Genomic DNA, 12679 nt, shown 5'->3' on the forward strand with positions numbered 1-12679 from the left:
GTAGTCGAATAAAAAGGGAGATCAAGCAAAGCTGTGTTTAGGGTGGGAAAAGGCACTGAACAGCATTGGGCAAGGCTACAAATAGCAGCAACAACAGCTGAAAAGGACCACGGAACTGAAGGACCAAGACGGCATACCATGCTGTAAAAGCAGCAATAGGGAGGGATAGGAGCTAATGAAGGCTTTGCCAGGGACAGGTGCCAAGAAGATAAATACACTGAAAACAACAGGGAATCTAGTTGCCATTGCAAGACAAAAAGATAAGGAGGACAGGAAAAGAAGAAAATCTGTGTGCTGCAGAGACAGCATTTGCTTGTTGGGAGAGCAAAGAAGCAACTCTGTTCTGTATGCTGCAAGAAAGAGACGGCTCCATCCCACAAAGGCTTTGACACACAACAAGGTGCTGCAAGATCATCTTGCTTTCAACAGAGACATGGAAGCAATCTGTTCAAGATGGATAACTCTAAACCAGAGTGAGCAACAGAAAAGTGCTGGCTACAGTATTTGGGCTAATGTCATCCTACAGGTTGGGATCTAATGGCTCTTCTTCGCACATGTCATTGACAATGCCAGTGAAAAAAACAAATAATTCCTAAACATCTGGCCTTTTCTTTCTCTCTTTCTGTAAGCTGCTAGCAGAAACTGTATAGCCAGCTGGCAGGCTGGCAGCAGTGCATGCCCATGAGAAGCACCAAATGACAGTTGCTCTTCTGCTGTTACTGTCAGAGACAACCTAGGGACAGGCAGACTTAAGCTCTGATTTGAGACAACAGTTGTTATTCCCATGAAGCTAAAGAATTGAAGCTCTCATTGCCCATCATTGTATCTCTTTTATGGTATTCTCCACAGGAGCAGGCGCAGGCACGCATTACATCTCTGGTAACCGGAGCAGTCAGTGCTTCCCTGCTTCCTTGCAGAAGCGAATTACACTGTATGAAAAAAACCTCCTAACATCCAGGCTATTGAACTGCCTTTGAATTTACATCAAGAAGTTAACCCCAGAATAACCCAGCTTTGCTGTACTTGAGTTAAGACTCAATTCCTACCTGAAGCCAAGGGTGCTCTAAGGCTTCCTCTGTTGTAAGACGTTTGCTTGGATCCACTACTAACAGCTTCTTCACAAGATCCAGAGCTAAGATAATAAAGAGTTAGTTGGTGTATGATCAATAAATTCATTACCTGAAAATAAGTTCTACAGTATGCATACATCAAAGTTACGTGCAACAATGCATGTTGTAACACTTCAGAACAATGCCCAAAAATACTGGCTGGGCAGATCACGTTTCCTTTTTCCTATGCATAGGGAGGGCTGCAGACTGTAACCATTTTTTCTTCACATGTACACGATTCAAAATTTTTCAGTATACAAAATTACCAGTAGATATACTGAGCATGTCCACAATTTACGTTCTGAGCATACACAGGAAGTTCAGCACTTTCCTAAAAGCTTCAGTGTTACTGTGGACAAGCAAAGACAGCTTAATTTAGTTTCGTGGTTTACACTGTCTTGGAAAGCAGATTATCCATCTGGGAAGATGGGAAAGAAGAGACAAGATGTACAGATATATGCTCAACATAATCACATAAATTCTATTTTATTAGGAAACTGCTCTATAGATACTGTGAAAAATATTGCATTTGTGTCATACTTTATGATTCCAAATCTCCCATAAAGGAATTTTGTCAAGATTTCCTTTTCATTGTATCTGATTATTCTGCTATACATACCAGTAGGACTATGTATGACCTTAACATAATTTCTCATTTCTCATTCTCATACACGTCTGGCTTACAAATAAGCTTCAGATAATTCAGGAAGGAGTTATATTTGGTAAGTTTTAGAAAAACAATGATCACATAATTTAGTAGAAACTCCTCTGCACATACAAAGAAGTATCCAAGGAAAATACTACAATTATTTTGTGCATATAAAATGACCTGAAGAAGAAAAGCATGCAGACAGTAACTATCATTTTAGTTTGCTATGCAAAAACTCAATTAGTTTTGCAGACTATTTAGCTTAGAATGGGCCAAACTCTAGTTTGATTCCACAGTTGTGGCTGATATTTTAAGCTCAAATACTAGCACCATGAAATTACTCTTAACATTTCTCTCTTGGAATTCTAACTTATATCCCTTAAATTCCTGGCAGTTTTGGTACAATGCTTGAAGAATCTTCAAGCAAGGCAAAGTTTGTAGACCAGCTTAGTAAAGTCAGAAGAAAAAGTGAAAAGAGGAAAAAAAGATGTATGTTCCCACAGATGCTATACTTCTGTGGTTAATAAAGCTAACTATTACTAAGAAATCTCTTTGATGAAAATGTATCTGCTTTTTCTAATGCTTCAACTTTGAACGTAAAAAAACCCCCACAACCATTTTTAAGACACTACTTTAAAAACTAAACATATCAACATGCAATGTGCCATACAGCTGAAAGGAAGTTAAAGGGAAAAAAAAAAAAATACAAGAAAAGAACTAGATATTCTGCTACCCACTGTAATGGAGTCATACCCATGTCTGATACATGCTTCCATTCTTTTGAAATGAACGTGTATTCTCCACGAGTGATTTGATCTTTCAGAGATAATTGTGTATTTTGCTCATTAAATGGTGGATAGCCACACAAACTATATAAAAGAAGAAAACAAGTTAAATAACACAGATTTTGTCATAGCAAATTAAACACTAAAAATCACACATATTAAAGTACATGCTACCATAGCGTCTTTTATACATATATAGTTTTAAATAAATGAAACACTAAAATCACACATTTTAAAGCATGTGCTATCATAGCATCTTTTACATAGTTCTAAACACACTTTCACTTCCTAATAAATATACCGAAGTTGCCAAGTCTCGAGCCATGTATGTCAATGACTACCCAATGAAGGTATCTTACATACCTTCACATAATCTACACAGTATCTTACCATACAAAAAGAATAACTCCTAAACTCCAGCAGTCCACAGCTCGGCTGTATCCAGCAGTCCCAAGTGAATTTAGAACCTCAGGAGCAAGATACGTGGGAGTACCACATAATGTTTTCATAAGAGAATTTTCTCCAAGAATCTTGGATTGTCCAAAATCTGTAATCTTGTATTTAAAAATGGTAACACCACATTACATATTGGGATTGATTGTACTAGAACATATCTTATTGTCAATATACATCAGGAGGCAATACTAAGTTTCTTCCTTCCGAGTCAGTTCCAGTACATGACTATGAACAAAATTTACCCCAAGCATTGTTAAGTATTCAGTACACAACACCTGAGAACAGGAGAGGAAGAGTAGGGAGAAATATGACAGAGGATCACATTTTGCACTAGCAAAAAGTAGTCTTAGATTTGGATGTAAATGGACAACCACAGAATAAAGGAATTGTAGCTTATTAGAAGAGATTACTTGGAAAATAAGCAGTTTAGCATGGAAATCTATTCAATGATTTATCTGGAAAAAAGAGACAAGCAAACCCCTCCCCCCCCCCAACCCTAACCTCCCCACAAAAACCCACAAAAGAACAACAAAAAAAGTCTGTCACCATACAGCCTGGATATTTGTGGAAATGCTGTCTGTAATTCAAGATTTTAGTTTTTATTAAAAAAAAAAAGTATCGACATTTGAAGTTGTGTACTCGATTTTAAATGCTATACAAGCACAACATTTCTAATTAAGTGTATGGGTTGAAATATCCACAAAAGCAAAATTAAAATTATAGAGAAAAAAAAAAGCTCAATGTTTTAAGTTACTTCATAGTTTCTGTGACTAATTCCGTAATATTTTTTTGCTATGTTTAACTAAATATTGAGAAGAATGGGAAGGAATACTCCAAAATTGCTAAATGAACAAGAAAAAAATGTAAGTTTCCTTACCTTTATAAGACATGTCTCTTCAGAAGATGAAAGTAGCACATTCTCTGGCTTTAGATCTCGGTGTATAATTCCATTGTCATGAAGATACTAGATATATACAGATATACAATCAAAGAAAAACAGACTATAAATTTTTTTAAAGGTAAGCTTTCCACTTTTTCATATAGCAATGGCTGGATAACTGAAATGGTTGTGTAAGAGGCATGCATTTAAAGCTACGCAGCTTATGACTCTCTCTTCTTAAAAACAAACACACACACAAAAAACCCCAACCTTAGAAACCATTATGCTTCAAATGTCAAATCTCAATGCAAGCACAGTCTGTAGACCTGGCAAGGTGTACCATTCTTCCCATTGACTGGAAAGCTATACTTCTTTCTTCATCTCAGTAAAAGCAACAGAACTAAGGAAGACAAAATGCTTTGTTGCCTTTGTAGGAATTCCAGTTTTCCATCTCCCTCTCCTTCCTTTTGGTCATTATTTTTGTGTGATCATTCCTTCTTAAATACAAGTCCACATTTCAGTTTGCAAAGACAGTAAGTTCACCACACCGCAACAGTCCTCACACTGGTGAGTAACAGTAGACAGATTTTAAAAACAGCTTAGTCAAAGAACTGGAGGCTCAAAAAAGGTTAAAAAACCTGGTGGTACAACTAGGAGAACCAAGTAAGGAGGAAATACAAAACAAACATCAGGTTAAATATGCAAAAGATTTTGAAAAAAGTTACTTCTTTAAGGCAAGTGTAGAACTGTTCGTTATCTGTAGTTCTGAACTCTACTATCCAGTTTTCTACTGGCTCCAAATCTGAGAATAGAACTCTAGCTTAATTAGGGGAATGTTTGACAGCAAGCAAGAATCAAAGTTCAGTCATACATGACTGATATATTAAGATACAATCAAGTCTGTGTTAAAACTAGGAACAATGTTGTTTCTAAGTAGTGGTACAAAATACGTACTAAAGATGTCTCCACATTTACACTTACAGGGAAGATTTTCTTTGTTATATCTGAAGACATAGTATCATTATGAAGTAGAAGGTAATGACACCACTTATTATATGAACAGCTGTCCCAAAAAAGAGAATTGGGGAAAAATGCAATAGTTTACTCACTAATGAGGAAAATAATTCTAGGTTTATTATTTATTAGTACCTACTACAGAACAACTATTAAGTTTCTATTTTTGGCAGTTGCAAGATATTAAAGTTGAGTCAAAAGAAAAAAGGAAAATAATTGATCTGAAAGCATATTCAGGTCCAGACAATGAAGTTTGATGTAGAAGACAATCCTGCAGAACTTACTAATGAAATATGCTTACCATTTCATGTATTTAGAAGAAATTTGTTTAAGGACTCAATATTCGGTATTTGAGATCTGTTAAGGCAGTCTTAGTCAGTTGTCTGCTGAATTGAAATGCTTATTCAGGCATGCATAGTAAAGCATCTGATCACTAATTTTGTTGAAGGCTACTACGCTGATGACTCTTTGCCCACACACACTACTAAAAGTCTCACATGATAATCCTGCCATCAATGAGTACAGCCTGTATTATGACTTTAGTCCCTGTTTTTAATAAGTAAGAGTGTTTGAATGTTCTTTGGCTGCACTGAGGTAAAGAACCATGTTTAACCCAACTTGTTAAGAGCACTGTGCTGATTACTTGCACGGGTTTTAAAAGTGACAGATAACAGAAAAATTAATCTGACTGACATTCCTATGCATAACCATATTTTTCTTGGTAGAATTCATGTTTATGTACCTTTACAGCCAGCAACATCTGATAAAAATACAACTTGCAGGTAGCTTCTTTCATCTTGATTGGCCTTGACACTCTATCGTACAATTCTCCTCCTTCCATCCTAAAACAAATGCAGGTAACAAGTCAATATATTACTTCTAAAAGATTCATCTCATTAGACAAGACTGAGACCAAACCATTTGGCTATTTCAGCTACAGAAAAGGAATATATTTCTGAAAATGAGTGAGCAATGTCCTAAACACAGCATATGCACTGCTGAATTAGGCCTAATCTCCTGAGTCTTCACTGTGAGTTGTTACAAGATTTTTGACCAGCCTCCTTGTATGAGCTCAAAATCAAAAAATTAGCAGCAATCCACGACAGCAGCATAGTAGGCAACTATCCAAGCATTAAGTGCCTTCAAAACGTGAAAGGATTACTCTCCTGGTTATCCTAGTTCCTAATTTTACAGAGGTTTCAGAGAACAGTGGAGCAAAAGAAAAACAAAACAAAGAAAAAACCCTCAGAGTTCAAAAATACATTCTTTGTGGCTATGCAAAACATTTCATTTTATGCATTTACTTTCAAACAAGTTACTTACAGTTCCAAAACAATGTAGTAATCCTCTGCTTCAAAGAAGTTTTTAATCTTGATTAAGCAAGGCTAATAGAAAAGGGAACACAAATGGACACATAAAAAAAAAGGTAGAATCATTTGTAAAAACTAACATTATCAACAGTTCATCATCCCAAAGTTCTATTTCAGTATGATTTCAACCATGCCAGTTAAACTAACACTTAACACAACTGACTTCAGCAAACATTTAATGTTCAAGTCTGTTGTCTTGTCCCCTGCACCTCCACACACAAAAACATGCAACTCCTGTGGTGACTACAGCTCAACAAGTATCCTTATTTTTTCCAGTTGTGAGTTACAATACCCTCATTGTTTTCTTTATATACAATAGTACATTGGGAAGCAAGAGAACATTCATTAAGCTATGCAAACTTTCTAATTAACAAAAGCAGAAGAATGCCTTTTGTGAGGGCGGGGTGCAGGGGAAAGAGGGGATAAAAATTGAAAAAACTGCTAGTGGAATTAATCTTTATATTTGGTTATCTGGCAGTATTTACAAAAACGCACATCAAGGAAACATTTCTACAACGGTGGTTCAGGTTGAAACTTCTCCTGTGAAGTTTCTTCTCAAATTTACATCTCAGTTACTCAAGGTTTTAAAATCTCAAACCTGTAAAGACACAGTATACTTAAAAGAAAAAAGAAGTGTTCAGTAGACTTATTTACAAGAAAAATTATATGCATCCTTTGACATATTTTCTAAACAGATAAAATTGATCTTTAGTTACTACACTAAGGTCAGTAAACTACAGAAGTACAGCAGGCAGCAAAAAGGAATAAAAATGTACGGTAACACTCACATGATCTATTTTCTTCAAAATTTCAATTTCTGTATTGATATTAAAAGCTGGGTTCTATTAAAAGAATCAAATATCATATTGGGTAAGACAGTGCTGTTCTGGAATAAGACACATCAGAAATGAGAGACAATACCAGAAAAGCCATTGTTTCATGTCCCTTGCTACTTTAACTATAACATATAATCTTTTTCCATAAACTGATCAGGTGCCTCCAGTGAATTAAATTAACAGTCTGCTTTCACTATCCATAGCAAGATATTGCTCCAGACATATCATTTCACTGCAGGTTAGAAATCTCCACCTAATTTCCAAACTAGGAAAAAAATAAGATCTTGGCAAGTATATATCGCTATTGTCCTTTAAGCGGCTTTCCTCCCCCCAAGATGCTTTCCATATGGGCTAACCCTAAAATTAAATGCTACTATCCTAGGCTTTATTTTGCAAGATGACAAACAGATTCTTCTAATCTGTGACTTAGGCTCAACTCATTAAGTCAACCCAGGTTCTTTTTTTGCTCTTCTTCCAATACAAATCAATCATCTTTGAACACATATGATAAAATCAGTATACAACATTCCAGATGAAGTCCTATTTCTTAGTAATTATAACAACAGCATTTCTTAATCTTTATTAGAAATGTTGCAAAATTGCTTTTTGCAATTTTCAATCACATTGATGTCACATATTCATCTGCAAGTAACTCTACCTCCTCCTCAGAACTAGGAAAAGTGTAGATTATAGCAGAAATTGTCATTGATTTTGAAATGCAACCACCATGTTTAATAGTGCAACCATCTTGCACTATTGAACATTACCTAACTTCTATTACTCCAGCATACAAAAGTATCAGTTCTTCATACATGATACTGCAGTCTTCCTTTCTGTCAACAGAGGCTTTGGGTCAGTGCCAAAGAGTTGAACCGGTATATTCCCACTCTTTGTGCCATGATCTCTACATACTGTAGTACAGAAGACTAATCTCAAGGCAAATTCTCAAAACATCCACTAGTAACTAATTCTGCTCCCACTGACGCCTCCTGGCATCTTTTCCTCAGCCAGCTCCCTTGCCACCTTAGAATTTTTGTCGTTACAAAAATATTTTCCAGATCAAAAGTCGTAGTTCCTATACACCTAATGAAATACTTTGTCAGTTTGAACAGATTCTGTATATTGTATCTGTGCTCTGAAGTCCATTTTCTCATCAAAGAAATTAATAAGGTTAATCCAACTTGACTTAACTTTAGCAAATCCAGAGCAGCACAACTTACATAACTCCTTCCTCCATGCACTTTTGCCTCTAACTCTCTTTTTCTTCAAAGTTTATCCTATACCCTTATGTAAAATTAAAGTAATAGATAAGAAGTTGCTTGGATCTCTTTCTCACGTTGGAGTACAGCCACTTGGCTTGTTCTTCTTCAAATTCAGGCTTCCGCTGCAGGACTAGATACATAAAAAGCCCTTCCCAAAAAGCGTAATATGAATTTATTAAAAAGTACTATGATGGAGAATACAAAAAAATTAGCAGAGTTTGTAAATTTTTAGTCAGACTCCACTGGTTATGATGTACCTATCTGATGCATTTTAGGAGATAAACCCCACAAAACTCTCCACCACCCTTTGTATATACACATTAACAAACAGTCCTAAATTATGAACATAATGAAGCGTGGTCAAAGAATAAAAGCAAGCATTTTCCACAGAATTTTATAGATTCTATAAGATCAAAAGGCATTTTGAAATTAGATACAGAAGACATTAAGTGAGAAAGTCCTCTTTAGTTGGGAGCTGAAGAGTCAGAGAGGTTACCAAATATTCCAGGACCACTGCAAGGTGGCCAAAAGACAGACAAACAAGCAAAAATACTTACTGCCTCTCTAATACCACTTGCCATAAACTTCTGTTTATTGATTATCTTTACCGCAACTTTGTTACAAGTGCTCTTCTCAAATGCCAGTTTGACTTCTCCACAGGCACCACTAACATAAAAGCACAGCTATGTTAATGCGTACAAATACTTTCAAAAATCCGCATACCAAGTATAGACAAATGAAAGCATTGGATTACACACAATTTGAGGCTGCTGCTTTCTCGACTTCTGAATATGCCATGTTGTCAAAACTTTCTCAGAAAGCATTCAATAGCTAGGAAGTTTATTTAAATGGCAAGTGATGTCAAGGGCCAGCCATTAAAAAAATGCAGGAGTAAATATGTAGACCAAGTTATCTGTTTGTACAAAGGGTATCAGTGAATATCAAGGATTAAAAAAAAATAAAAGCTCTGTCAGCATTTCCATCACACAGATGCATTTACGAGAAGAGAACCTAGCGAAGAGTTCTCTGAACACTGGACTGCACAAATCTGAAGAATAGGTATGACAATACTTTTATTTTTACTAAGTAGCAATTGTGTTACAGAAAGAAATCCTTGTATTTTGCACTTGGATTTGTTTCCACTCATTCTCCTCCAAATTCTTCAGTGGCCATCTTTTCCCAAAAGATGAAAAAATAGCCTCTGCTTAAGATAGCCTCTCTCCTTTTTCCTGAAAACCGTCCTTTCCCCTTCTGTCTGAAGGCCTTAACAGTGATGTTGTAGAAAGCTGTATTCTTACATAAAGCTCTTCCTTCTACTTCCAATAACTGAGTAAATTATTATACAAAATTTAAAAACTTCTTAAGAATGTATTCTCTTTTAGAGAAAAAAAAAAATGGGTTTCACAATTAATGGTAGACTACAAAACCCAGGCCAATTATAGGAATAAAGCCAAAATTCCTGTGTAAGCTTTTGTAAAGAACAGGTTTACTCAGGTGTTATTTCTTTTTTTTTTTTTTTTTTAAAACAGCAGCTCAGTTAACACTGGTAATAATTCCAGCACAAGGTACTGAAAATGGTAACAAAATTAACCCTTAATACTGCGGAAAGAAGGATGCTTACCTTCCCAAAGTCTTTGACATGATATATTTCTCTCTGAATTCTCTAGGAAACACCAACTGATCGTCCACCATAAGATCAGAAAATACAAACACTAGGAAGATGAGTGGAGATCATTTTCCCATTATTAACTTTAAAATTTTGTTACAACAAACAAAAAACTATGCTTCCCGAGCTTTTATAGTCAGCAACATTACTAAGAAAATGCTGCCTGCTAGAAGCAAAACACAAATGTATAAACAAGTTGATGCTATAAATTACATCAGCTATATGTTAGCAAGGTGATCTTATTACCGAAAACTGACTTCACAACAGTGCTTAATCAATTAACCACGTTTAAGGACAAAATAGGCAAGCATTTCAATGTCACTGCAGGAACAAACAGAAGAGACAATCAGGAAGGGAGCATCTTAGTGGAAAAGCAACGAGAAAGAAACAAACCCCCAACCCTGCTAATTTTTAAAAGGGTTTTTTATTATGCAGCATCTGGTAAGTACCTGGGGTTTTCTCAACTTCCCTTGAATTGTTTCCCCTGCTCCCACCACCACATACACAGCTACTGAAGCACAAAAATTTTTCAAAAAATGTTTGTTTCAAAACTAGGAAAACAACTATAAAAGTTTATACTTTAGTAAGGTGGTTCCTGATGCAGCTTCTTTTAATTTTTTTTCCCCGGGTTGAGGTGGATATGGATAATTTTTATGCAAGTACTAAAACATTAATTCATAGCTGTATTTTAACAGCACTCATGAAGAAGCTCAGCTTGGAACAAACATATTCCAATCACTGCAGAAATGACCTCTTGGTCAACACATGAGGAACCTACTTATGTTATAGTACATTTTACCCTTATTAGTCTGTATAGACAGTGCAATTTCAGAGTTGTGAGTCAGTGGAAGCCTCTTCCCTTTTCCAACGAGCTCTCTATTAACAAAAGTTCCGTTTGCACTGTGGTCTTCAATGTAGGCAACGTAAGAATTTTTTGGACCCATTTCCTCAAAGAGAAAAAAAAAGGGGGGGAAAGATAACAGTAGGGAAAAAATTATTTTACTTTGCTGTAAAGACATGACAGACTATAGAAAATTACTATTTTTGGCTCAGGAAATCAGGTTAATGGAGCATTGACAAGAGTCTTGTTAAAGGTGTCAACACTGAAAGTACTTAAACTTTGATTTCTTTAGGATCCACCCCTGCCAAAGTCAATCTTTTTCAATTATGCCAAGACAGAAAAAGACAGTTAACCTTTTTAGCACCTACCCTGAAAATTCGGAAATGCTTCTTGCTATAGTTTTGGTAGAAGCCAGTCTCAGACAATCCTAACTTAGAAAAACTATAATCACAGCTTTTGTCTCTTCCAAACCAGTATTCATCATTCACGCAGTCTGTAGAGGAGGGGGAAGTAAAGCAGAAAGAGAACACAAAATTGTGGAAAGTTATTAACTATGGCACTACAGAATGATGCCAAATGGTAGCAAGTAGGATAACAAAGACAAGGTTCTTCCTATGCAATCAAGTTTATTTGTCTTAATTCAGACAAGCACCATACACTATCAATACCTTGTACAATATTTTAATAATTTTACCCTCTTTAGTAATAGTAGAGTTTTCAGTTCACCTTCAGCAATACAGACTTATATGATACATAAAAAAAATTAACTATGAAATGGAAAAATGAAACAAGTAACAAAGAACATGAATGCCTCAGAATTCCTCTAAGTCTATGAAAGCTGTGTATCTGGGTACTCAGTATAAACACGGGCATGTAGTACAGCATAAAACAGAAGTTCCAAGCTTGTACTTAAACTTGCTTGTACTTAATTTGAAAATGAAAAGACACTGCTCTCTACCAAGCTGCTCAAAATTTTTCTGAGGTACTACAAATGAACCAAGAAGTTTATTACAGTATGCACATACCACAATTGCTGAAGCCTTTTCCAAGTGCAAAGAGTCGGCCCCAAGGCTGAGAAACAAGCTCTTCAGATTCCTGGTCCTCAGGGATGGATGGAAGCTCCTGAGTGGGAACAGTGTCCAAAGAACTGAGGGTCCCAGAACTTGAGGAAGACTGACTAGTACTCTGTGACCCACTGGAAGAGGAACTGGTACCACTCTGTGACTGTTCAGCACCTTGAGACTGCTGCGCTTCACTTCCAGTTTCTCGAGACATGTTGGCTTCAAGGAGAATGTTTTTAAAAAAACAATTATTACAGCAAAGTAAAACCAACAAACATTCACACACTGTACTATTAATGTCCAAGTCTATTCTCAGTCTTCAAAGAAGTAAAGCTGTCAGCCAATGTGTGTATGTGTGCATTATAAGTAAATCTCCAAGAACTTTGCAAACCATGATGTCTTTATTTAAAAAATAAAAAAGAATGTGGTGCTCCCTCTATTGGTTCTAAAACAACCATTAGATCTTATTCACAGATTTTTACTTGAGTTCTTCAGGACTTGCACTTTATTTCACAACGACCATCTCAACTTTAGAGCTGGCTTTCTCTAACAGCCCCTGCGCTCCTCTGCCTGCTTGCTATCTTGGTTGCAGCACACTGTATTCTGTTTAAGCTGGTTGCCATCAGCTCAATGAATAATCCAAGCTAATTTAAATCTCCTTACCGGTTTGCTACGTTTCATTAGTCGCCATAAAAGACAACAGCGCCCTAGTTACTTTCTGCACGGCTTTTTTTCCGGAGATGCTCAGCA

General features: G+C 36.1%; 1 protein-coding gene across 1 annotated transcript; it reads right to left on the reverse strand.

Annotated features, from left to right (window-relative positions):
* Positions 1-1046: 1046 nt before the first annotated feature.
* Positions 1047-12143, reverse strand: CHEK2 (checkpoint kinase 2; the record flags this gene model as incomplete). The annotated part of the gene is made up of 11 exons (XM_010290254.1): positions 11894-12143; positions 11237-11361; positions 10827-10974; positions 9983-10073; positions 8919-9027; positions 7052-7105; positions 6217-6278; positions 5636-5735; positions 2934-3097; positions 2512-2627; positions 1047-1132 (listed from the first exon to the last, which is right to left on the reverse strand). Coding segments are annotated over exons 1-11 (1305 nt in total), but the record flags the coding sequence as incomplete, so codon positions are not given.
* Positions 12144-12679: the final 536 nt, after the last annotated feature.

This window comes from Phaethon lepturus, unplaced genomic scaffold, assembly GCF_000687285.1.
Source record: "Phaethon lepturus isolate BGI_N335 unplaced genomic scaffold, ASM68728v1 scaffold54886, whole genome shotgun sequence".
In the NCBI taxonomy this organism is placed as follows: domain Eukaryota; kingdom Metazoa; phylum Chordata; class Aves; order Phaethontiformes; family Phaethontidae; genus Phaethon; species Phaethon lepturus.